This window comes from Ictalurus furcatus, chromosome 10, assembly GCF_023375685.1.
Source record: "Ictalurus furcatus strain D&B chromosome 10, Billie_1.0, whole genome shotgun sequence".
Lineage (NCBI taxonomy): Eukaryota > Metazoa > Chordata > Actinopteri > Siluriformes > Ictaluridae > Ictalurus > Ictalurus furcatus.
The window spans coordinates 15,702,260-15,730,013 of NC_071264.1; the positions used below are offsets into that span (position 1 = coordinate 15,702,260).

Below are 27,754 nucleotides of genomic sequence, written 5' to 3' on the forward strand. Positions count from 1 at the left end.
CTGCTGAGTAGAAAGTTCTTACAATTAAAGGATTTGCAAAATATGTCAGTGTCCTTTGTCTCTGAAACTGTGAAATAAAGTCTATTATGTAGCTTCATTAGTTTGGTCTTCCTTTGGTGTAGCGAGCACAGGCATGTTTAAAGTATTTATTCAACCATAAACCGGCTGTCAGTCATTCTTACAAGGGAAGAAAGCCTAATTAATGAGCGCCTATTATCCCTGGGATGCTTTTTATATTCTTTGGAATGGTTTATTCGTATTGTTCTGCGTGAATAACACACAGATTGAACACCAAGTTGTTCATTTTCGTACTGGAATTACTCGAGTGTTAACATCCTTCTGAGGCGCTCTAAACCACGCCCACGCAAAGCCCTTCTTCAACCTGATTCGCTGAAATTGGTCAGTGTAGAACGCTCGTGAAGAAAGTTTTTATCTGTGATTGGTCAACGTTTAGTGTTCGTGAAAGCGTTATTACTGACCAGTAGAAAAGCGATCGCAAAATAGGTAGCTAGCCGATGTTAGTTGTTAACATTCTACTTGGTGTACTCATCTATTACAGACTGTAATGTTGGTTCGCTAGCTAGCTCAGGAAGATACTTGTTTGACAGTGCTATGAGGTATTTATTATTGTACTTTACTTGCGTGAAAATGGTCGAACTGGAAATACAGAAAGTGTACTTTTCTGTATTTTACTGCATCGTTCGGGACGCCGTTCGAGTGTCACTGTGCGCGTGAGATTATCTTTACAGAGCACGGCTTTTCACCGGAGGAGAAACGGAGAAGAGTGGATTTTAACTTCTGAACGTGACAAAATGGTGAATGTAAGGTTAAATGGTTGCTTAAAAGCCCAGGTACATTTTCTTGTGAGCTCCAGTCTTCAGCTTTCTGAATGAAACAGGTGAACACTTGTTAAAGATAACTGCGCGCGCGCCGGGAGCCTCCCGCCTCAGGTAAAGCGATACTTTTCCGCTGCGTCTCAAACCGCATACAAGGGGGCTTAATAGTAGGCTATTCAAAAGTATACGCCTTTATTTTTTAGACTTCTTCTGTATATACTATTTAGCAGTGTAGGATGCGGTTTGGGATATAGCCTTCTAATACGTTCAGAAGAGAAACAACTCCGTTAGTCATTATTTTGTGGCCTATATATATATATATATATATATATATATATATATATATATATATATACATATATATATATATATATAATTTATTATTATTATTATTAGTAGTAGTAGTAGTATTTTACTATTATTATTATTTTTACAACCTATATACCAGTACATTGGTTTTAATTTTGCTTTTTATTTTAAAAGATAAATAAAGCAGGCACACTGTTCATTTAAATTATTGACGATTTTTATTAATCATGCTTGACAGCCTAGTCATACTAACACAGAGATTGTACAGTTTTGAATAGTCTTCTTTTTTTTTTTTTTTTTTTTACAGAAAATTTACGTCTCAGCTATCATATTTCATTAATGATTTTTTTTTCTCATTCTCTTTTTTTTTTTTGCCATGCCAAAGTAGACATTTCAGAGGAGAAATCCAACTTTGATCAGCTTCCACATGTTTGTTTTTCCACCAGGACTGTCCCAGCATTCGGATGCATTTATCACTAGATACTATTAACATGGTGGATGACAGCTGCCCCTCTCCAGGCAACTTCCATGAGATGGTAAAAGGAACGGTGGTGTCTGTTGGGACCCATGTCCACAGCATTGATGTGATCCTGGGCTTCACAAAGGACCCCGTGCCCTTGCTCAATCCAGGAGTCAACGTTGTACCTCCTGAAGTTACTGTGGAAAGTCCAGGGGATGCAGGAAAGCAAGATCACATCGTGCACGCTTATGGCACTGTGTCTCCGAGAGACAAATCAGAGCTGCCTGCTTTTCATGGTCAGTTCCTCATGGGTGTAACAGGGCACATACTTTTGGACTCCTGTTAATTTGTTGTACAACCAGCAGTTTGGACCACAGGCAGAGAATAATTACGATTCCTTTATAGGGTGAACTGTATTCAGTATTTTGTCCATTCCACTGGTGTCCATGGTGCGTTCAAATAACAGCAGTCTAACTTGAGTTCAGACTCTCAGATTGAAACAAACAATTTAAGATAGTTTGCAAGAGGCAAGCCTTCTTGTGCAATGTGATTGCAATGAGAACATGATTTAGATAAATAAAAGCCTTTTGAGAGTTGATTTACCAACCTGCACACATGTGGAGTGAAAGTAAACTAGGTAAGAATATTACTAGGTATATCAATCTAGTCAAAATGTATCACAAAAAAATCAATTATTATCATATAAACTGTAAAACCATTGCCAAAGAATATTTATTATATATTCACTCACTTTCTTTACCTGCTTTATCCTGGTCAGGGTCACAGTGGATCACACCTTGCTATATTGCATATATATATATTACTTGTTTTAATCAAATCATCTTATAATGTATCAAATCAAAATAACTATTCATGGTTTTTTAATTCAATTCATTTTGATCAACTCAATATTTTACTCCACATGTATATATATTTTTTTGCCAAATACATATTTATCATATATTTATTTTTACCCCTCATACACATCAGCACAGTCAGCCCAAATATATGCGTACGTTTTTATTTCAGGTTTGTTTGAGTAGCAGATGGCTAATTAAAAGCAATTCTTACAGACAGGTATCCTTCCCCTGGACACATTTATCTTACTAGGATTAGCAGGCTACATCTGTTACTACTTAGATTAGAAGGTGAGGAACTGTAAGAGCAAGCCAAAATGACCTTTGTTGTAAGGACACATTTGTGCTATGCTAACACCAAATAGACACTAAGAATTAAATAAGAACTATGGATGCATATGTTTCAGTAAATTTATTCATAAAAAATGTTATATTTTATGTATTATTATTATTATTGTGCTATTATTATGTTATGCATAAGAGATGTTGCAGGTATTACCTTTGGAACTTATTAATAAAGTGTAATAAGAGTGCCACATTTCCCTGTAAATAATGTCTTCCTCATGCTGTATGTGTGTTTGTTGTTGTGGATTCTGTAGTACCCGAAACATTTTCTGACATATGTAAGTCTGAGCGAAGAGAGGTGTGGAAAACGGCTGAGAGTGACGGGAATTCTCCAGAGCAGTCGGATGTGGAGCAACCGAAGAAAAAGCACCGGCGAAACCGCACCACCTTCACCACATACCAACTCCATGAGCTGGAGTGCGCCTTTGAGAAGTCTCACTACCCTGATGTGTACAGCCGTGAGGAGCTCGCCATGAAGGTCAACCTCCCTGAGGTCCGAGTACAGGTACGTATATACTGTAGCAGAAGCCACAAAATTGTTCCATTATAGTAATTAAATATGACAAGACACTGTAACACCAAGAGGTCATTAGTGAAGTAGCCAAACACAATGATACATCATGTAGAGTCCAGGAGAAGACCTGCTTAGCAGGGGGGACTGCTACATAAGTCTCTGAAGTCCATGTTTTAATCCAGGTGTGGTTCCAGAACCGTCGTGCCAAATGGAGGCGTCAGGAGAAGATGGACGCCAGCGCTGTAAAGCTTCATGACTCGCCTATGCTCTCCTTCAGTCGACCACCCATGCACACCAGCATGAGCCCCATGAGTAACTCGCTGCCCCTGGACCCTTGGTTAGCGTCTCCCCTGAACAACACTACACCAATGCATGCTATTCCAGACTTCATGGGGTCTGCACAGGGTCTGCAGGCCGGATATCAAAGCCACAGCTTCCTGAACCCCCCTCAGGTCATGAACCAAAGTGTGCAGCCCATGGCACCCCCTCCGTATCAGTGCCCTCCGGTGTTTACTGATAAATTCTCCCTGGAGGAAGTTGACCAACGCAGCTTCAGCATCACCGCGCTGAGGATGAAAGCCAAGGAACATATTCAATCCATGGACAAAACATGGCAGTCCATGTGACAGGGCTGAGCCAAAAACCATAAAGGTGTTATGCTTTGCTGCATTATAACAGTATATGAAATAAACAGATAAAACTGAGGACAGAGGGAGTAAAGTGACAAAATCTGACAACAATGAGCTCATTAAACTTTCAGTGAAATGATGAAACCTAAGGACGTGTGGTATTCGGACTGCATAGAACACATAAGAAAGCAATTTTTATGATGAGCTTATCCTGTGTTAATTTTCTGAAAGCTGACCCAAATGGTATTGTAGGCTTTAAATCTGCTGCTTCCTCCCTCAATCTAGGCTGTTAATTCAGGTGAAGAATCTGATGGTAATAAGCTGGATACCATGTTTATTTATATTTTTGTCTGCCCTTAGGTGGCTTCTTGGAAAAAAGAAAACGAACCATAGAGCTCGCCATATGGCTGGAATTTATAATGAAACTGTGTATATTGTCATTTTTATTTCCTTTTGTAATATACTTAATTCTGTTCTTCAAGAGTAGCCCAATTAATTGCTTATTTCCTTCTCTTCTATGAAGAAGACATTTAGTTGCACTTGTTAGATCTCTAAACCACTCAACAAACATTCAAATCAGCTAAATGTGTTATCCAGTCAGTTTAAGTCGAAACAAGAAAGCTAAACTGAGACATATTACCAGCATGTAGCCAGGTCAGCTTTTCACTGTCATCTAGAAAATGACAGCATGCTGAGCACAGTAATGTCCCAAAAACTGAAAACTGATCAAAACAAGTCAAAAGAAGGGCTTGCTAGCACAGCCACTATATCACTGTTGAACTATCTATTAAAAGCAATATGTTGTTTCTTTTGCAATAAATTACACTTTTCTGTGTATATCAGATGTATCATTCGTACTTCTGTAACACTGATCAAGTACATGTTTTATTGTATAATAAAATTATACATATTTTAATAAAATAAAATTGTATAATTTTGCTCTTTTCACAGCAATTATACTTCAGAAAAGCTAATATTGTGCTACAGATTGAGCAATTTAAATGTCTTGCGTGATGCTATGGCTACAGAAAATGCTCTTTCTGATTGGCTGGAAGATGGGGTTTTTTTATACTGGGATGCCTACACTGTAAATGAAAATGAGAAAAAAAATAAGGACAAAATGATATACTTACGGTTTAGACTAGGCCTATATTTACAAATTGCTACTACAGATGAACCAATAACCTAAAGCCTATATTTGTACTTCATTATCAAAATGAAATGAAACATGTCACTCACACAGAATGGAATGATCTATAGGCTACAGTGTATAGAGAGTAATAAGTGATTTTTTTGTGATTTTAAGGTGAGGTCTGATTTACAAAGTGTCCTGGTTTACCATATGACTCCAGCACCTCTTAATATCCACTTAACTTACTTATAGGTGATCCATTCTTAATTCCCAGAACTGACGGGTGTCCTTCAGTTGCTTCAGAGAGACACACAAAGCACATAGAACTGTCCACACCACTGGTCAAATCAGGTCTTGATTGTCCATGAGCACAGCATGTGAGGACATGTGAGGACAGCTTGTCCCAGGCATAACGAGCAGAGCAGAGACATGATGACTCAGAAAGAAAGAGGCCAGTGCGCCTCAGTGCTCATTAAAGGAGAAGACCTGTTGGCAGGTCACTCCCTCAGTAATGATCGCTACGTGCAGAGAGCTGTTCAGCTTACACAACCCGAGCCCATCTTCTTTGTTTTGACACAAAAAGAAACAAAACCGTCATCAAGCAAATAATAGAGCTTTCACCATGGTATTGAAATGTGTGACTTGTTTAGTTTTTTTGTTTGTCTGGGTTTTTGCCATTTCTGTCTGGTGCATGAGATCATTACACTACAACTAGCACTACAGACAAAATGCTGCAGTTTTCTAATAGTCTTTAAGAACTGTCACAATATGGTAAAATATTACTTGACAATTTTATGATATACAATACATATAGTATATTACAATATTTATTTTGTTTTCTAAAACAACAATTCAGACAACAATCAAATTATTTAAATGAAGAAAATACAATCCAAACATCCAATCAGGTAGTTGTTGCTAGGAAGATTTATTTTTCTATTGTGACATCACTGATTGTTAATAGGCTCTATAACTGGTTTAAATCCTTTTAGAAATAAAACATGTAGTTGATCAGTGCCCTAGAGGTACTGACAATACACACATTATAATAATAAAAACATGGCATGATGTAATTTAATATAGCATATTGCAAACACCAGCCATGCTTATGTTTATCAATGCACCATGATTTATATATTTTGGCAAGCTCCATGTTGCTTTATGTAACTATGACCTAAGCCATGTTTTTAGTGTTAACGTATTTTGAAATGAAACTCACAGACTGGGCAATAACCTTTTTTTTTTTTTTTTGGGCATTTTGTGAGCTCAGCAGCAACACCAAACTGTATTACTGTACAACATGAATATTTGCAGCATACTGGCATTATAGGTATTTTTAAACATGATTTTTTTTTCCCCCTTTTTTTACCCTCTCACTCATTCAAGTTCCAAAGTTATGATGAATGATTATGACTCTCACAAAGAAAATGCATGAATTTAATTAAGCAGGCTCATGTAAATCAGCCACAATTCACACATTTAAAAATGCAATAGATTTCTCGTAATGCAATATTCATGTTCTTGTATTGTTTTGCATACTTTACAGAAATTTGCCCTTAATTTTCTCTCATTGGGAACTGAATTTGTTTATTTGTTGTTAATTTGTTAATGGAATAAACAAATATTTATAATTCTTAGACCTCATATTTGTCCTCTTACACATCTACAGAACCTTCCACTAATATTGGCACCCTTGGTAAATATGAGCAAAGGAGGCTATAAAAAGATGTCTTTTTTGTTTAACCTTTAGATATTTTGTTCAGAAAATTCACAAAAATACTCTACTCTCATGGATAGCACACAATTGCAAACAAAACACATGAGAGTAGAGTATTTTTGTGAGTATTAACAAAATATCAAAAGGTTAAACAATAAAGACAATTTTTATAGCCTTCTTTGTTCATATTTACCAAGGGTGCCAATATTAGTGGAGGGCACTGTATATCGTACTGTCTTTCTCCTTTTTTATCTTTTGCTCTCATAACATTCAACTTTCATAACTTTCATCTAACTCTTTCATACTTTTTGCTTTTTCCTCTTCACGCCCCCTGCTTCTCTGGCTCCTGACTGTTGGCAAACTGCCAGCCTGTTAGGAAGATGAAGCTCCAATCAATCAGGTCTCGCAGGGTTTTTTTTAGGGGTAATTCCCCTGGGTTTTGCTGCTTTAGCACATGTTCTGCTCTCTCTGGTCCTGTTGTAGCCACACTTACCGTGCGTGTGGTGGACGCAGACAGATGGGACACCACAGTGATGTCTCACCACCACCATCTGGGTCCCAAAACCATCTGCAGAATTTGGTGCAAAATTTATTAAAAATTGAAAAAAAAAAAAATCTTATATGCATCATGATTTGAAAGGTGCTGCATAAATGCACAAAATGTCATAATCTGACTTTTACATACTGTTTGTTTATACATAATTTGTTTTGGTCAATAAAACCAAATCATTCTGATGGAAAATCACTAAACACCAAAGGAACTAAATAAAAACCTTATTTAATGAGGAACCTTCAAGTGCTGGGGGAAAAAAATCTGTATCACAGGGATCGAGAAAAATATTCCTAAACGATTCCTATAACATAAAGAATCATTTTATAATGGCATTATAGTCCACTGAATGGAAATGTAATTGAAACTATGAGGTACAAACAGATTCCCATCCCTGCTCGAAAAACCCTGAAAAAAAAAAATCATTTTGAAGCTTCTTTTTTTTTTTTTAAGCTTCCCTGGTTTAGTGTCATCTTTTATTGATTAAGACCTGATTTTTGCTAATACACTCCTGCATCTATTACACATTGATGTTACATCTGCTTTCAGTTAATAAAAACACTTATATAATAGTGTTTCTTTTACTTTGAGTAACAAACATTATAACAAGAAATCATAAATATGTGCATACAATGCACACAAGGTAAGCACAAACGGCACACTGCACATTACTGTACAAAAAATAAAAAACATTGTAAATGTGCAACAGTGAAATTCATTAACAACTTAAAACATGTTTAACAAAGATGGCCACATGTTCAGGACAAGAGGCGAACTACAGATAAAATTCACATCCTCTCAAGTAAAGCATGCGCATTAAGAGTTGATTCGGGATTTCCCGAATCGATATCGTTTAGTTAAATTGAAGATCAATTTGTTACAAAATGAGACTATGAACGGAAGCAAGCGCAGATCAAAGTCTTTATTTTCCAACGGAAGTCAATAAACATGAAACGTGATCTAGACTGGAAGAGATAATCAAGGTTTAAGCATGAAACTAGATTCGAGACATGAAACAAGAACAGGACACGAAAACACGACCGCTTAGCATACTTAAACGTATTCACCTACACATTCAGTTATTCAGTTAATACTGCGGGAAGTGCACAGCAACACGAGGGCTTTAAATAACAAACATAATCACGCCTGAACACAGACAGCTGGGACCAATAATGACACACCCTCGAACATCAACCAACACCTGAACAGGAAGAGAACCAAAACAAAGGCACGTGTCCATAGGAAACAGTCCTCATTACATAATCTTGTGCACGCGCGCGCTCTCCAGCTGTCCGTGCACGTCGATGCCGCAGCGCCATCTGCCCGCAAGATCGTGACACAATTAAAATCGGAGAATCGATATTTTTTACCCAGCCCCAATAACAAAGCATTACTTTTGTTACATTACAGCCTTACATGAAAATGTATTAGTACAAAAATTGTCCTTTGCTTTTGTACTTAATTTGTTTAGCAAGTACTCCTTTTACCGTATTACAGCGTACATGCAGCAGCTAGCAGGATCGAACCAGAGCACCTCACAGCTCTTTGTCTCAGGTTCGATCCTGAGCACATGTAACTGTTTGTAATGTAATGAGTGTCACATATGATACTTAAATTTGCATGGGTTTTCTTGGGGTTCTCTGGTTTCCTCCCACCTAACAAAAATGCTGGTAGGTGGATTTGTTACTGTAAATTGCCCTAAGCCTGAAAGAGTGAGAATGATGTGTGTGCATGTTTCCCTGCAATGGATTGGAGTCCCAGCCAAGGTGTATTCCTGCCTTGTGCCCAGTGTTCCTGTGATAGACATCAGATCCACCACGACCCTGAACAGGATAAAGGGCTTACCGAGGATAAGTGGATTAAGTTTTTTGTATTTTGTAATGTAAACACAGTAGTTAGTTGTGTCCTCAAAAATAATCTAGAATAGAATAATAAATAAGTATGTGATGTGAGTACAGCTGTAATTGATAATATTTGATAAATAAATTGAATTAAATCAGTTCTTTGTAGCTATTGTTTGTTGAGGCATAACAGTTTGGTTACAATGCATTGATTCTTAGATCTTCAAGGTATTTCTCAGCTGTGCCAAGACTGAACGAGAGTGTAACCAATCCAGTCAGCATAAACTAACATTCCTGTGCCACGGGTGAAGTATTCCACAGCAAGGTGAGGAAGTATTAATGGATTCAGAGGGAGGTGACAGTGCCTGTCTGGCTTAATGATGAAGAAAATCCCCCAATTAGTGCCCTTTTCTGCAGGCCAGGATGAGTTCACTGTGAGGATTAGGAATGAGGCCAGGACCCCATCCCACTGTTCCCTAGACGCACTGGCACGAGGGCAGGCATGCGTTCAGCTGCACTGGCACCAAAAGAGCATGGGAAAAAAGCAGCACGTGTATTAACAGGTTCAGACTCTGCTGTTTGCTTGATTTTTGTTCCTACTGTAAAAGTTTAAGTTTAATCATGTTTAGAATGTTTCCTACATAAACATATAATTTATACAAATCTATCATTTGTTGTCTGTCTGTCTGTTTATTTGTTTTATTGTCCCATATGATCAGTTTTTTCCAACGGATAATATTTTCTCCATTAAATAGGACCACATTTGTCTAATCTTTTACTGTTGGGTAATCAGGAAGCAGCAGAAGAATTCCGACTTGTAAATAAAATATTTCCTAAATATTTATCAGATTTTTTTAAGGAATGATATGATAATTTTGACAGCTATACAAGCAATAAAAAGTGCCACACAGACTCAATTTGTGGGCTGAAGTTATTATTATTATTATTAGTAGTAGTAGTAGTAGTAGTAGTAGTAGTAGTAGTAGTACTAGAATTAGAGTAGTAGTAGTAATATTAATAGTAGTGGTGGTAGTAGTAGAATTAGAGTAGGATTAGAGTAGTAGTAGTAGTAGTAGCAGCAGCAGTAGTGGTAGTAGTAGTCGTAGTAGTAGAATTAGAGTAGTAGTAGTCATATTAGTAGTAGTGGTGGTAGTAGTAGTATTAGAGTAGTATTAGAGTAGTAGTAGCGGTAGCAGCAGTAGTGGTAGTAGTAGTAATAGTAGTATAATACTACTACTACTAATAATAATAATAGTAGTAATAATAATAGTATTAGTAGTAGTAGTAATAGTAGTAGTAGTGGTATTAATAGTAGTATTAGAGTAGTAGTAGCAGTAGTGGTAGTAGCAGTAATAGTAATAGTAGTAGCAGTAGTGGTAATAGTAGTAGTCGTAGTATTAGAGTAGTAGCAGTAGTAATTATAGTAGTAGTAGTAGTAGTAGTAGTATTAGAGTAGTAGCAGTAGTAATAATAGTAGTAGTAGTAGTAGTAGTAGTAGTAGTAATAGTAGCAGTAGTAATAGTAGTAGTAGCAGTAGTAGTAGTAGTAGTAATAGTAGTAGTAATAGAGTAGTAGCAGTAATAGTAGTAGTAGTAGTAGCAGTAGTAGTAGTAGTAGTGGTGGTAGTAGTAATAATAGTAGTAATAGTAGAGTAGTAGCAGTAGTAGTGGTAGTAGTAGTAATAGTAGTAATAGTAGTAGTACTAGAGTAGTAATAGTAGTAAATAGTAGTAGTAGTAGTAGTAATAATAATAATAGTAGTAGTAGTAGTAGTAGTAGTAGTAGTAGTTTTAATTGTTTGCTTAGAGATTAACAAAAAGGAAGTGTATACTTTGTGAATCATGAACCCCAGCTTGTACTCATTAAGAACAATTAAATCTCTAATGACTAATGAATGGTTTAATCTATTAATCTGTTATTTGGCCTGGCTCTCAGGGGCCAGGGATGAATAATAAGGCAAAAGAGCGGAATGAATTGGGTTTGATTGAGGGAGTTTTTCAATAGAGCTCTCTTGCATGACATAATTGGAGGTCAGGCAGGACAGGGGGGAAGAGGTTGTGGATTTGGGGACTGGCGCCAGTTTTTTGAGTCCTCTTTTCTTCTGGATGAGTGAAGAAAAACACATGAAGCGACGTTAAATTAAAATGAACCAGGAAACTGGGCCTACATTGGGTGAAAAAATTATTCTACTATTATTATTCTATTATTATTATAGAATAGTATTATTCTAAATACTACTATTTGAAATCTATATTTCAAATAACATTACGCAATATTGAAAGTTTCGAGTCAACATTCAAGAGTTTATTGTCATATACAGGAAACCGTCTGGTACACAGTACAATGAGATTCTTACTTTGTGAATCCTCCAACAACCTCTGATATAATTTAAACATGATATAAGGAAACACAAAAACATAAATTACAAATAGTGCAAGAAAAAAAAGACAAAATAAATACATGTGCAAGAAAAAGTAAACATGGAAGAAAATGTAAACATGGAAGATATGCAGAGGTAGGTCAGTAGTGGTCTATGGTGTTGTTCTCATTTGAAAATTTGTCTGTTGCAGGTAAGAGCTTTATTAAAGAGAGGCAGGCAGACAAATCCAAATTGTGAAACAAAAGCGTGGTCAGAAACAGGCAACGGGTCAGGCGATCTGCAAACAGGCATTAAACAGGCAAGTCAAAAGCACGTAATGAGAAACAAGATCAAAGACTATGAAACAAACCAAGGAACAGGGTACAAATGTTTGGTACGGTGATAACACTCAATACTTCTCGACGTACATAGATACACAAGGGGTTTAAATAACAAACGTAATCGGGGTGAAACACAAGACAGCTGAGAACAATGATGGCACATACAGGAAACAACCAGTGAAAATACAGGGGCAGAGACAGGACAGAAGTCCTCATAGATGCACGTGTCAAATGTAAACAAAGTCAAGGTCACTGAAAACCCAGAAGCGTGCGCTTGCTTTAAGCTCGCGCTTTGAGGTCGCGTTTCGAGCTCGCGCTTCAGGTTTTCGAGCACACTGGGTGCTACAGCGCTTACCGTGAAGGGAAAGCATGACAATATGAATAAACTATTTCACATAACAGATGTTTACTTATAGTCCACATAGTACATATATAAGACACAACAATATAGTTTAACAGGATGATTGGTGTAAATTGTTATAATTTTGTTTAAAGATCTTATTTTTTTCATTTAGTACTGCCCTTCAGAAGCTATATAAGATATTTACATGTTGCCAAGAAGACAAAATAGTAACAATTTACAACGATCATTCTGCACAAAAGTTTACACCCCCGGCTCTTAATGTATTGTGTTACCTTCTTGATCATCAGTGAATGTTTGCACCTTTTGTAATAGAAGAGAGAAGAGAAGAGAATAGAAGAGAAGAAAAGAAGAAGAGAAGAGATGAAGAAAAAGAGAAGAGAAGAGAAGAGAAGAGAAGAGAAGAGAAGAGAAGAGAAGAGAAGAGAAGAGAAGAGAAGAGAAGAGAAGAGAAGAGAAGAGAAGAGAAGAGAAGAGGTCTTGTGTAAATTGCACCGCTGTACGCTAGTTGGCGATATGCAGCATGTTTTATTTTAGAAGCGATGAAGAAGAAGACTGAGCGCTGAAGGAAGCAGATGTTTCTGCTTCCGGTAGATTCGGGTCTAATTCATGCAAAAAAAATTCTTAGCCAGCTCTGGTGAAGAGCATTTTTTTCTTATAAGTAACTATCACAGAACAGTAGTTACGCCGGACCACAACCGGCTTTGAAGATTATGGATATTTCCACGCCTCCAGAAGGTAATCGCTAAAACAGCTAAACGAACTTTCCTAACTGCTAGCTTCAGTATTACGTTAGCCACTTAGCCAACACTTAGCCAACACTTAGCCAAGCCATTCTGTATTTCGCGCTGCGTAATAACAACACTGTTGGTTGTGATAGTTACAGGTTACTTATTCAACACATTCCCGAATTACATTACAAACAGCAATAGTAATAAATAAGTAGCGATAAAAGCCACACGGATAAAATACGTGTTTATAACAGTCTAAATTATTTGAATGGACACTGCGCTTTTCTAATGGTTAGCATTAGCTTAGCCAATACCTTAGTACTCATGTTAAAAGCAAGAGCGCACTTCTCGACGATCAGCTCTTATTATTATACTGAAAAGAGCAGCGTAATTAATATTAATAAATGTAAACGAATGAATTGGAGCAGAGAAAGAATTCTTTTTACTGAAAACGTATTACTGAGAGTCGGTGTTTATTTAGACATCTGTTCTCAACTTTAACAGTGAAATAGTGTCCCTCAGTGCAGATTTATGTCATGTAAATTTATATAAAATGCCTCTGAAATTAAAACTGGTGGTTCAGAACTTTTTGTACGTGTCTCTTAGTGTTCTGGACCACTATACGATAGTATAATCTGAATTAAAATGGCAACAAAAATTGTGACCAGGGATATTCTTTATGTTTTAATGTTATAGTTCATTATTTCTGGGAAAAAGTTTTTTTTTTCTATGACTCAACCTGTACTAGTCATGTGTTTATCCAATTAAATGCTGTCTAGATTGTATATGTCCCACCCATGGGGGTGTGTCTTGCTCTAAAGTAGCAGCTTGTTACCAGCAAACATGGTTCTTTGGTCTGTTTTTGGCTGTGCACACTATTCCCTTTTCCAGCCATTGCTTGGTTGAGAATAAATGGGTGGAGTTTATTTATTTGGATGAGAGTGGGCTTGTTTAATGCAGGAATGCTGCTGCCTCAGACTGATCTAGACTGGTATTCGGTATTTATACATGGTCATGGCTTTTTAATCAGTCAGAGTGATAATAATGTTTGATAAAGTAACGTAATATTTAAATAACCCTTAAGCTGTAAGCCTAACACTTAGTCGTGTAAGATGGGTCTCGGTGACGACCCTGTGGCTTTCCATAACCATCAACACCACTGACAATTGACCTCAAAAATATACAGCATAGATCCAAAAACACATGCCATCCTGGATATCATCCTGGTTAAAATGGACTGGTGTGGGTAAAGGCAGTGGTGAGAAACCTTCCGCAGCTGAAAAAAGGCTTTCGTTAAACTCTACGCTATTATTTAACTAGGTTGTTAAGCTACTGTCACCTGTGTTTAAATTCGGCAGGGGTGTGGCATATATTTTTTGAATTTTCCACTGAGAGAACATATTACTTCCAAGTTGACATTATTTGTAGGCTGACTTGTTGTTTTTTTTTAATTTACTGCGGTTTGGATTAAATCCATTCTTTTTGCGTCACCTGTAACAATGGGAACGCAGTATTAAATATGATATGATAAGGGTGAATCATGATTTCCACCACTGTAACTAAGTTTAAAAAATAAATCACTGACCTCTGGCTATGTTTATGACTGTCTTATATAGAGTTTACACACAGTCCCTGATTACTTAATTTTGTGCTTACTTTCTTGTGTCCTCACAGACCAAGAGCTTCGCAATGTCATCGACAAACTGGCCCAGTTCGTGGCCCGCAACGGACCTGAGTTTGAAAAGATGACCATGGAGAAACAGAAGGATAATCCAAAATTCTCTTTTCTCTTTGGAGGGGAGTATTTTGGTTACTACAAGTACAAGCTTGCGATTGAACAGCAGCAGCGTATGTATACTGAAGTAGTCTCCTTTTTGTATTTTGTGCCGTAGAAAACAATGTGACCTGGGGTCTCATTTATTAAATCATGCTAAGCACAAGGATGAAATTTGCACATAAGCACCACAAGGCTACACCTGTTGCACTTTCATTTACTGCCACTCTCATTTGCATAAAGATACGCCCACTAAATCAGCATATATGATAAACAACTTCCCTTTAAAAAGCCCAGTAATTGGCTTGTGGCATTGCTTGTAGGAGATGACATGGAGCATGTTAAAAAGTCTATGTGAACTTCCCCAACAATGAAGTAGAGATTCCGTTGCATAAAGTAAAATAGAAATGGTTTATTTGGCACTTTTACGAGCTGCTTGTCTAATAAATTAATAATATAAATAAATACGATCTAATAAAGATTTAATGTGCATTGTATTGTCCCAGTGACATTTAGAAACTGCAATGGTGTGCAAATTTGTCGTTTTTGATGTCTTTCCCATTGCCGGTTTTGGAAATGTAATGTAGCATAAGTGCTAGAATGAAGATAAGACATGTCATTGTCACTCATAGTTGGTCTTCAGTTTCTCTTGAAATGTGCCTGTGGCTAAAAGCCCTAGCATTAGATAAACTAAAATTGCACTGGGCAAAGAACTGGACTGATGATCCACTCTCCGCATAGAACTTCCAGTGGTGCCTAAAACACGTTCTACTCTCCACAAAGCCGCATGAGCCAAATCTTCAAATGAGGCATCATCCCAAACAATCTTTAGATGTGCTGTCTACACGATTTTACTTTAAACTTGGTCTGTCTCCTCTCTGCTCAGCTAGTGAGCACCGAAATCAGTAGTTACGTTCTCTTTTATGATGATATGACTGACAGCAGGTGGAATGGAAGCTCCTCATAATCAGTTTAGCTGCTATCACACTTTTGCTTTTCATATGCCTGGTCAGGAGTGTGTGGAAATATATACACCTCCTCATGCTTAAGCAAAACTTGATGAATCACATTCTATTCATAGAAAAATGCATATACAGTGTTTACACACAAAACTATGTGTACGCACAGTTGATAAATGAGACCCCAGGTGTGTGTGTGTGAATTTGACGCTGCTTTTTACCAATGTAGCTTTGTTATTAAAGTTGTACAAGTACACATGTGTGATCCTATTCTTTCCTCATAGATCCAACCACTCATGATGATGAATATAAAATGGAAGGTATTTACTAGATTGGTGATTTGAAGCAATTTGGTGTTTTTGCATCATCAGTGCTTGATGCTTCTGACTTTCCTTTCGTATTGAGCTTTATCAGACATTTTGTCTTATGTTTTGTCCAAGGTTATGGAAAGGGCCGGTCTGTTGTCCTGTTTCTAAAATTCATTTTCATTTGGACACAAAACCGACTAAACAGTCAGCATTAATTTTCTCTTTTTGCTACTTACGTCATTTACTTTTGTATAGTTCAGTTGAATTGTATGACTTAGAGCCCCATGTTATCCACAGCTGATTTTTTTCCCCCTGTACAGTTTGTTCTGTTTTTTCATGGGCAATTTTTACATGGTGAAAAACACGGCAGCATGTCTGAATAAGAGTGCATGTTAATATCCCGGCTGAATGGCTTTGCTTGACTATGTACATTCAACAAAGTCATTTTCCTTCTTCCAGCGTGTGTCCTAGTTCATAATCTTGGATGTGCTCTATCTTTTTAAGGGAGCCTTTGCATTCAATTACTTTTAGCTTTCTTGACAGTGATCTTCAGATGTTTGTCGTTTATTTTTATTGATTATAATAATCATTGAGGATGTTTTGAATTGCAGTGCTTTGTAAGCCACCGGGTAAAGAAGCTCCTGATGTACCACCCCCGATTACGATGCTTCCTCCTCCTCCTATCCCCCCCAGCACTCCTTCAGTAGAGGAGCTCATTCAGCAGAGTCAGTGGAACCTGCAGCAGCAGGAGCAGCACCTGCACAGTCTCCGACAGGTAACTCTTCTTTGCCTTTACATCAATGCAAGTGGTCAGATTTGCAACTGCCTGTTTGCGTTTATATGTCGTTGGTGATGTATATGTCCCCTTCTGATATGATATGATGATCTCGATGTGATATCAACCATCAGGATATATGACAAATATATTCAGTATAACTATGACATGATATATTATGACTTCATATTGTACAAACAGTAGGTCTTAATCAAAATACGTGTTAGATATTAGGTGGTCTTCACTGAGAAAGGCACAGAAGTCACGCCTTTTTCACATTGACTGGCAGGCACAGAGACCCGCCTCCTACACTGTGGCTTATTGGCACAGATACCCAGCCTCCTTTGTTGTGACTGACCAGCACAGAAAGTCCATTCCCCATGAATGACAGGGATAGAGACCACACCTCTTACAGTGTGACTGAAAGAGACTCAGCCTCCTTCACCTCCTTCACTTTCACTGGCAGGCACAGAGACTCAGCCTTCTTTGCTGTGTCTGACAGGCACAGAGACTAACTTCCTTCACTGTGACTGACAGGCACAGAGACTTAGCCTTCTTCGCTGTGATTGACAGGCACAGAGACTAACTTCCTTCACTGTGACTGACAGGCACAGAGGCCACTCCTAATTTACTGCTACTGGCAGGCACAGAAAGTCGAGTACTATGTTGTGACTGACATCACCGTTTGGTTCAGCTCAGCAAATTATGTGTGATCCTGCATATTGTTTTATTTACCTATACTTGTAGTGAAGTTTTCTTGTAGGTATTTAGCTTGATTTGACATTTCTTATCCATGCTCTCAAATTATGAAAGGCATCTTGAAGTTAGGTCATAATATTGAAATTCTGGAAAAGACAATGCTCTGTTGTAATCCACAGGGATCTGCCTCTGTGCTTCTAACAGGTTATAATTTTCTGTTTCTCCAGGAGCAGGTAAATGCAGCCGTCGTGCTTGCCATGGAGCAGCAGATGCAGAAACTGTTGGTGGAAACGCAGCAGGACATGGCCGAGTTTGACAGCCTGCTTCAGCCGATCATTGACACATGCACCAAGGATGCCATTTCCGTAAGTGCCAAATGACGTCAAGTGCTTTTGAAACACCCAGCCTTTATAATTAAAGTTTTATAATTATAATCATTATAATTTGTGTTTTTAATCAAATGTAGACAGATGGTTGTGTCTTTTTAGATTGGCACAAAACACTTCACTAGTGTTACTACAGCCTAACATGGCATTAGTGAAATGGCTTTTAAGTGTGCAGTTATATTGAATATCGACATGGCTGTGATTTGGCCGTAGGTTATAACAGACGTGGCGATATTGAGTATAACAGCATGATTACAAATGCAATATTGCTTTTATTCAACAGGTCTATAAACAAGAAATTAACATTGAGTGACATTTCATACACAATATTACCAAATGTTCTGTTTATTTTTGTTTCAGTAGCGGAAATAGTTCCCGAAGAGACCACACTCACTGATTTGTACATTCCTGTTAAACGTGCTTCCAGAGAAATTGCCGTGCCGCCTTCTTTTTTAGCCTCAAAAGACAGGCTTTTGTATTTTCAGTCAAAAGTTATGTTCCTGAAAATATCGTTTGCCAAATCCACTGATGATGTTGCTAACGCTATTGCATAAACTGTTTCTAACCCAGGAAGTGGAATTTGATGTGGCGAATTTCCCAGTGCAGTTATAGTAAATATAAGCATTCTTGGAATGCCGCTCGACCAATCAAATTAGTGGACCGGAACGAACTGTTGTATAATAAGATGTTTATTACTTCTCTATCCAGGCTGGAAAGAACTGGATGTTCAACAATGCCAAGTCCCCACAACACTGTGAACTGATGACGGCACACCTCCGCAACCGCATCACAGCAGATACAGCGCACTTTGAGCTCCGCCTACACCTTATCTATCTCATAAACGATGTCCTGCACCACTGGTAAGAGCATCTATATCATAACGGCATGTTTAAAAATAACAATTAGCGCTGCATTGTGTTCCTGTAATGATTATAATAGTACACTGTAATGTTGCAGTGTGTTTGTTGTGTCAAGTACACTGACATGTGGTGTTGTGGTCTCTCAGTCAGAGGAAGAACCAGAGGGATCTTTTGGCTGCCCTGCAGAAGGTTGTTGTGCCCATCTACTGCACCAGCTTCCTGGCAGTGGAGGAAGACAAGCAGCAGAAAATCACACGGGTATGATGCAGTGTGTTGCATGTTCTGTGTAATGCTTTAACCTTTTATGTACTATTGAGACTATATTTTATTTAGGGCTGCAACTAACGATTATTTTCATAATCGATTAGTTGGCCGATAATTTTGGTTTATTTAAAATAATATCCACAAACTGAGTGTTACAAATATAAACTTCAGACTAAAACTTATTTATTTATTTATTTTTAATTTTTTTTATTTATTTTATTCATTCCTTTATTTTAGTATATATTGTATATAAGTTTTTATATGTTATTTTTTATGGATCCACAAAAAGCACTGAATTAAAGTATAGTCCTAAATTAATAATAAAATCTCACTTTCACTGCACCTTGTGGTTTCTGTTACTCACTGTCTTTAGGAATATTATTTCACTTGTGTTTACTTTTGATCATAATGTTTTAATGAGACATTACAGATCTTACTCGCGCTACACTCTGTATCAGTGCGTCTACACTGCGCGTGATCAGCAATGCGGCCTCGTTACTAACACATCACTTCCGTTATAATAAACAACAGAATTTACACTGCAAGCATGCAAATACAGCATATAATGACATATAATAAACTTATATTAAACTAAACCTTTTAAGCAGCTTGCACCAGTTTCCCCTGCCCCTTACACACAGTAGACCATTTTGGATATAAACATGACTTTGTGCTTGTGCAGCACTGTTTGATCTCTGCTGTGTTTAATATAAAATGCTCCCTGCCTTAGAGGACTTTCTTCCTCAATTCTTCCACACTGATGGTGACTGAGGTCATGTTGGGAATATAAGATAAAGCTGACAGAAAGTAAACTGAAGAAAGTAATTGTCTGTGAATCTGGGTGTTTGCTAATGCTAGCGTGCGTATGACCTCATGCGCTGTCGCCTAGAAGCGGCTTATACCTCCGTTTAGTAAAAGAAAACAGCTACTGATATATTTGAGATGATATTACCTTTCTAAAATCCACACACTAGACGGTAGAGTGCACAGTGTAAGTGTACAATACTTCATTTGGGACACAACATTAGTATTTACTCTCTGAAGCGTGTTTTCGGAAGAGAAGTAATGAATAAATCTCCCCCGTGCCGCGTGCAGACCAACTAATCGATAGTGAGATTCGTTGACAAAGATTTTCATAATCGATTATTATCGATTTTATCAATTAGTTGTTGCAGCTCTAATTTTATTTCTACCTGAATTTACATGTCCTAATATAATGTTGTATTATTCAGTGAATGCATTGAATAAATGCACAGTGCTTTACTTTCATGTGAACCCTCCCTGCTGTGTGTATCTTATGAGAGATAATTATAATTAGAGTCTGTAGCCACTGGTGGTTCTCTGGATCACTTTATATATATATATATATATATATATATATATATATATATATATATATATATATAAAGTGATCCAGAGAACCACCAGTGGCTACAGATTCTAATTATAATTTATATCTCATAAGATACTAATATTATATTATAGTGATCCGGAGAACCACCAGTTCTCTTTTCATGTTTTCCAGACTACAAAGTGCACACTGTGTGTTCACGTACTCTGTGTTTGCTGTTCTCAGTTGCTACAGCTATGGGAGAAGAACGGTTACTTCGACGAGGTCACCATCCAGCAGCTCCAGAGTCCGGCCCTGGGCTTGGGACAGTATCAGGTACACTCATAAAATAGGCTTTCTGAAAAGAGAATGTTGTGTGAGGAAGCAGATTAACAAATGCACTGATTAAAAACAGTCGGTCTGCCTAAAGATGTCTAAATGTAAAAATTTACTTTCATCTTCCCCATGATTGTGGTTGTGTACTGAACCAGAAAGAGATTAAAGCTTTTAAATACGTCTGTATCGATTTCATAAATATGTTTTGCAACAATAAGTTTGCGAAGGTCTTGGGAGAGCGCTTTGCTTTTACTCATCATGAGACGTTTCTTGTGTGACACCTTAGTAACAAAAAGCCTTTTTATAGACCATCAATTTACTAACCCTGCTGATATTAATTTGCACAGATAGGGGGTATAATTACTTATGGATTTCATTTGAATCCTTGCCTCATCTTGCTTTGGAGAACTGCTTTTTCTTAGCATGTTCAATACCTTTTTCCTGTGTTATTCCATATTATTACACATAACTTTTATTTACGGACTTTAGCGTTGTGAATTCTTTATATTTGCGGATTTCTTGAGTTAATACTGATGTGAATAATCTCATTGGAAATATATTTACTGAAAAAAATGTTGATGCGTCCAATACTTATTCCCCCACTGTATTTATAAGAGCTTAGCTAGTTCTTTTTTCACTCTGACTATAAAGTACAATCCACAGTAATATGGGTCCTTTTGAAAACATATTTCCTGATCCATTTTTCCACTTTTGGTGTTTCTGATCACCAAAAAAGGCATCTATTGTAAATAATGTTCCTAAAAGTTGACAGCATTTTTGTTCATGAAAGCTGAAGGTCCCATGTCTTTAGGCATCTCTCATTACGGAGTATGCTGCTGTGGTGCAGCCGGTGCAGTTGGCCTTTCAGCAGCAGATCCAGGTGCTGAAGACTCAGCACGAGGAGTTTGTGGCCAACCTGAAGCAGCAGCAGAGTGTCGCTGTGGCAGCCGCAGCAGCTGCTGTAGGCCAGTTAGCACCATCAGAGCCTGAGGTTAAAGGAGGGAACCAGTCCTCTCTGACTGCTCAGCCCGGTGAGTAAATCCTGCTACGGAGCTTTAGAGAACTGAAATAGGCATTGCAGCAAAAATTCCGCAAATTTCCTGAGAGACATGATGGCACTTTACAAAAGAACCTCTGCTAAACGGTAGTAATGGAAGTCTGTCTCTTTCTAAACCAGTGATATGTCAGTATTGCCAACGTTTATTATGCAGCACCTAAATAGTTTTGCATTAATGGAAAAAAATCATTCTTGGACTGCTAATGCCACCTGAAATGTTCTGAAACCAGGATGTTATTTACTTTTACTGGTGATTTTATCAGCAGATGTGAAGCCTCCAATGACAGGCCCACCTCCGGGTGATTATGATGGTTCTCAGACGAGACCACCTGACTCCAATCCTTCTGCCTCCTCTGATATTCCATCCTCAAAGCCTGGCTGGTTCGATCCCCAGCATGGAATGCCATCATGGAACCCTCAGCAACCTGTGAGTCCTTTCTTATATCAAAAAAAACGCTGAACGTATATATATTATTGCTGTGGTGACTAATGGTTGTAAAATGTGCAGTGTGATGTCTTTTATAACTACTACTGTAGCAAAGTAAAATATTGTGATACACAATGTATATCATAATGACTACAAGTTTCTGGATCTCTTTTGTTTTACATTTTGCCCACTTTTACTTTCAATTTCGAATGCTGTTTTTGGCATAAATTTTAATCAGCTCAGACCAGTTGGTGAACATTTTCTCTCAGTTTAAATCCAACCGAAGTCCCTTTAGTTTACTGCTTCACTGTCAGCTTCCACGCACACAGCTAACTGCACTGTTCCCTTTCTCAGCCACCGTTTGACCCCACTCAAGCTCCACCTCCGTGCCCACCCTGGAACAGTCATGAGGGGATGTGGAATGAGAGGGAGCCAAGCTGGAGTAGCCCTCGTGATGGTGGCCCTGGAGGTCCAGGAGGCCCATGGAGTAGCCAAAACGAGCCTCCGCCCTCATGGAGCGGACAGTTTGACCAGCCACCCTGGAGCAATCAGCCTGATCAGCCACCCTGGAGCCAGAGAGAACCGCCTTTCCGCATGCAGCGGCCCCCACACTTCCGGGGGCCCTTCCCCCCACACCAGCAACCACCTCCGTTCAACCAGCCACCTCCACCGCACAACTTCAACCGCTTCCCTCCACGCTTCATGCAGGATGACTTCCCACCCCGGCATCACTTTGACCGGCCACCGTTCCCACCGCATCGGTTTGATTACCCACAGGGGGACTTTCCAGGGGGTGAGAAATACTTACTGTAGCTGCACTGAATATAGAATTATTATTATTTTTTAATTATTTAAAGTATTAAATAATAATGATGCTTGGTACGATGCTTTTTTAAGAAATGGGTCCACCACACCACCACCCAAACCAGAGGATTCCTCCCCCAGGAATGGGTGAACATCCTCCATGGGGAAGTAACCAGCACCCAGACTTTGGGCCCCCACCACACGGCTTTAATGGCCAGTCACACCACATGAGACGGCAGAATCCCTCACATGTGAACCAGGATGACCCCAGTCTGGTGCCCAACGTTCCCTACTTCGACCTACCCGCAGGCCTCATGGCCCCTCTTGTGAAAGTAAGCGTGCAGATCTGGCCTAAATCTATGAGCTTAACCATCAAAGTAATGTAGTAGAAAGTAATACAGGTTTTTTTTTTAATTGTCTTTCTCTTGCATCTTACCTGTAATGATATTTTTCTGCCCAGCTGGAAGATCATGACTACAAGGCTCTGGATCCCAAAGACATCCGCCTGCCTCCTCCCATGCCTCCCAGTGAACGTCTGCTGGCTGCTGTGGAGGCCTTTTACAGTCCACCTTCCCATGACAGACCCAGGAACAGGTCACCACCTCTTTCTAACTCCCTCTCACACACGCACGCACACGTTTTTTTTTTTTTTTTAATAAATGATAATTTGTTTAATTGTACTTCTGTAACAAAACCTCTTGGTTTCTGTCCTGCTTGTAAATTAAATTGTAATAGTTATTTCAAGCCTAATGTAACACACTTTGTACTACTAACCAAGGATTCAGTAAAGAGGCTGTAGGACCTTTATGGACTTTGCATGAAGAAACTGTAGTGCACATGATTTGAGATATGAGTGATTTGAAAATATGGAGAATAGCACCGAATGTACGCAGTAAATGTACTTCACTCTCTCTACATATTTACTCGAACAAGACTAAAAAGTTTCTATTAAAGATTCCTAGTAACACTACTTTTAGAAGTACAATTTATTTTTCAAAGCCATTGCTGCCTGACACATTTTACATAAAACTTGAAACTGAGATGGTTATCTTGTTTGAAACTGAAAAGCCGAATTTCAGTACCAATTCCTCCTCACTCACATTCTCACTCCTCACTGTTTTCCAGTATTTGGCATAACATCAGTCTTTCAGTCTAATAGTTAGCAATAGCACACACACGTATATTTTCTCTTTGCAGTCTAATGATGTGGCCCGTGTGAGCACGTATACAGCCTGAAGCGTGATACAAATTTCATCATCAGCAGAGTACAGGTCTACTGTACACGTGCTGCTAGATTTTTTTAAGCGCAGGTCGCACATGCATATTTAATTCTTTTGCACTATTTAGTTGTTCCACAATGTGGCAACAGTAACCCAGGAATGTTAATTCTCAAGGTAATCGAAGAAAAAAGCAGAATAGACGGAAACAAGTGCAGGTTAGAAAGTACCGGCATTTGTATAATTCTAGCCTTAAAGTGTATAAGGATTTGTCTATGGGTGCTAAACGTGGTGAGAGATTGCCCAAGCATTGTTCTTCGTTGTCGCCCTTCACACCAGAAGACCTGCTTTACTGTTCTGTACTGACTCTTGTAGGCCAGGAGAGTAGTGCAACTTGTCGTAATGCACGTCGACCACCTACACTAGCGTATGCGTAAAAAAAGGAAGTACACCACAGGCTTGAGCGACTGCTGTTTACAAGTAAAACGATATAAGCAGCTTAATATTCACAACGTTTAAGCCGTTCTGCCACAGCCCTTTACCATTTGTTTGTTGTGGAAGTATTGTATGTTGCCTCTGGCTACACCAGCTACACTTTACAACATGGTAAATCTGTTTATGCTGTTGTTTACTACAGTGTATGAAACTCTTGCTGTTTGTCATTTCCAGTGAGGGCTGGGAGCAGAACGGCCTGTATGAGTTCTTCAGAGCCAAGATGAGAGCAAGAAGAAAAAAAGAACAAGAGAAACGCAACAGGTAATCATCTGTATGACTTTTAGACTGAGAAGTATTGCATTGTGCGATTGGTGCTTCAGTGGATTCTTGGTTTGTATGCGCTGTAATAAAAAATATTGTTGTGAATTTAAAAAAATTTATGTTAAGAGTAGCTCCATCCCTGCTTAACCGTTTTGTCCATTTTTGTACAGTACTGATATCAGAGCAGATGAGTCAGTACTGCAGAAACTGGCAAAATGTGTTGTGAGGATTCACTGTCTGCCTTTTTATACTTTAAGCTAAAATATTTTTCATTCTTAAATCGAGCTGATTTAAGGCTCGCATTGGTGTTATCAAATCCATGTCGAAATCACAGGTGTGGATTGTGGTTTTTTTTTTTTATGTCTTAATGTTTAGTTATAGGTCTTTTTTCAGTCGTTCTCCAATGTCCTCATAATTTTTTTCCAATGCAGCCATGTTAATCTGAATAATTAAAATTTTTTTAATGACTCCTCAGCACACGAGGCAGTCACTCACGGAGCCGGTCCCGTAGTCGAGGCAGATCATCATCGCATTCCAGCTCCCGCTCCTCCAAATCGTCGCGCTCCAGGTCTTCCAGATCCCGGTCACGATCGCGCTCCTACTCCAGATCTCGATCCAGGTAATGCTACTGCATTATGTATACTCGTCACTCATTGGCACTGCTACTGTTTGTTTCCACTGGTATGCATTAACATGTACCAATATTCATATTCTTTCTATATTCAAGATAGAAAATAGTTTATTAGCATTACATGACATCACGGTCTGATTTTTCTTTCTGGGAAGACAACACAATGTGTATCATGGGTGTTACGTAAGATTTTGTCCCCCCCAATAACCTTCTGTAACTGATGCAGTGTCATGACAACCAATAAGTTAATGAAAAGATTATAAAATGCATCTCTCTGTAAGTTGCAGCACATTATAACAATGTATTGTGTGTGTTTTTGCATTTGCACCTTTCAGAAGCAGGAGCCACTCCAGGTCAAGGTCCAGAAGCCGCTCTCGCTCCAGATCACGCTCTAGATCACGCTCACCTGACCGACGACGACAAGCTGCAAAGTCCCGTAGCCCTACGCCACCGTAAGTGTCCACAGCAACCACCCATAGACACATTTAAGACAAAACGCAGAGGCTAGAATTGTGTGTGGTTGTGTTTACGCAGGTCCACCTCCGGCTTGGGCTCTGGACCCCCAGCTCAACCTACAGATCAGAGGCTGGGTGAGGAGAACAAGGGCCATCAGATGCTCATGAAAATGGGTAAGAGTTACAGCAACTCGTCTAGTTGCTACGACTGTTTGTGTATGAAATGAAAGTCTCTGTGTGAAGCATTGCTCAGTAATCTGTAGCCTTGTGCTTTTAACGCCTACAGCTTTCCATGAACTGGATGTTTGTATGACCTAGAGCAGTGCTTCTCAAACCTGTCCTGGAGGAACCCCAGCACTGCTTATATTGTATGTCTCCTTAATCTAAACACCTGATTCAACTCCTCAGCTCATTAGTACAGACTGCAAGACCTGAATTGGTTGTGTCACATAAGGAAGACAAAATATAAAATGTGCAGTGCTGGGTGTCCTCCAGGACAGGCTTGAGAACCCCTGACCTAGAGCAGATACAGCAACACTATTTTTATTTACCTGCAATTACCTGTGAGAAATTCAACATCAAAAAAGTCTGTTTTTGTATGCAGGTTGGAGCGGCTCTGGAGGGCTCGGAGTGAAAGAGCAGGGCATTCAGGATCCTATTAAGGGAGGCGACGTGCGGGACAGGTGGGATCAGTTCAAAGGCGTCGGAATTCCCTTGGATGACCCATATGTCAACTACAGAAGAAACAAAAGCTACAACTTTGTTGCGCGGATGAAAGCCAGAGAGAAAGGTAGCATCACTGTTTGTCAGTACACACAGGAGGAATGATGCTGCACATTGTTGGTTCCTTGTTAAGTCTTACTATGTAAGATATCAAACCACAAAATAGCCTGTGATGGATATTTAGTGGAGTATATTAGTTATTAATTGGACTATATGTACAGCATCAAACAACAATGTACAACACCATGAACACATACATGAAATAACCAGTAGCCATTGTTGGTGGTGTTGTAACTTTTAACTTAAATGTTTACAGGTACTCATTTCCAGACCTGAAAAAGAATGGAAATTCAAAAAATGTTTTGGATTAAAAAGTAGGAATATTCTGTTGTTAGTTTAAGACAAATTAAGACATTTCCTTGTCTTCTTCATGAACGCAGAGTCCCTAGTGCAAATCACATTTCCATTTTATTTATCAAGTTAATGACCTTCAAAAATAGCAAGAAATATACAAGAAAGTTTAAACAATAAATCTGATGTATTGCTAAATGTGGATTCCCATGCTGATATGTTTCTTTAATAACAATATTGTGTTTCATGACAGATAAAACACTCATAATATTAATTCATCAATAGAAATATCTTAATGTAAGTGGTTTTTATTTAGAAGCTCATCTTGGGTTTTTTTTTCCTCTCCTTTTATTTTCAGTGAGTCGGGACACACAGGAATCTCCAGCTACAGAATAATTCTCCATAACCCTTTTTTTTTCTTTTTTTTTTTAAAGACATGAGAAAGCCCCAGTCTTTGATGTTGCCCTTTTGTTTGGAAAATTGATCTGGCCTTTGGCTGTTTTCATTGTACCAAATCAAAATTTCATGTGTAGTATGAACATCAGTGTCATTGCAGTCCAATGGATTTAGCTTAGATTTAATACCCAGCACAAGGAAATAAAGATGTTTTAATCATGCCTTCATACAGTTTGTCTGTTAATGACATCTACAAATGATGCAT

At 38.5% G+C, this 27,754-nt stretch overlaps 2 protein-coding genes across 4 annotated transcripts; both read left to right on the plus strand.

The window, feature by feature from the left end:
* The first annotated feature begins 1,253 nt into the window (after nucleotides 1-1,253).
* rx1 (retinal homeobox gene 1) lies at nucleotides 1,254-4,775 on the plus strand. Its single transcript, XM_053634961.1, has 3 exons — nucleotides 1,254-1,916; nucleotides 3,062-3,312; nucleotides 3,504-4,775. Exons 1-3 carry the CDS (start codon nucleotides 1,610-1,612, stop codon nucleotides 3,945-3,947), a joined length of 1,002 nt encoding a protein of 333 aa, XP_053490936.1. The 5' UTR covers nucleotides 1,254-1,609; the 3' UTR covers nucleotides 3,948-4,775.
* Nucleotides 4,776-12,648: 7,873 nt separating this feature from the next.
* cherp (calcium homeostasis endoplasmic reticulum protein) lies at nucleotides 12,649-27,710 on the plus strand. Of its 3 annotated transcripts, none has more exons than XM_053634513.1 (19): nucleotides 12,649-12,988; nucleotides 14,656-14,829; nucleotides 15,999-16,034; nucleotides 16,634-16,797; nucleotides 17,724-17,861; nucleotides 18,591-18,742; nucleotides 18,889-19,000; nucleotides 20,583-20,672; nucleotides 21,484-21,703; nucleotides 21,993-22,156; nucleotides 22,511-22,949; nucleotides 23,054-23,292; nucleotides 23,421-23,554; nucleotides 24,847-24,933; nucleotides 25,409-25,552; nucleotides 25,900-26,016; nucleotides 26,099-26,193; nucleotides 26,624-26,809; nucleotides 27,452-27,710. In XM_053634513.1, the coding sequence occupies exons 1-19, from the start codon at nucleotides 12,964-12,966 to the stop codon at nucleotides 27,487-27,489; spliced, it is 2,754 nt and encodes a 917-aa protein (XP_053490488.1). In that variant the 5' UTR covers nucleotides 12,649-12,963; the 3' UTR covers nucleotides 27,490-27,710. The 3 variants fall into 3 exon arrangements, with proteins under 3 accessions (XP_053490488.1, XP_053490489.1, XP_053490490.1); XM_053634514.1 differs by having other exon boundaries at nucleotides 21,996-22,156; XM_053634515.1 differs by lacking the exon at nucleotides 15,999-16,034.
* Nucleotides 27,711-27,754: the final 44 nt, after the last annotated feature.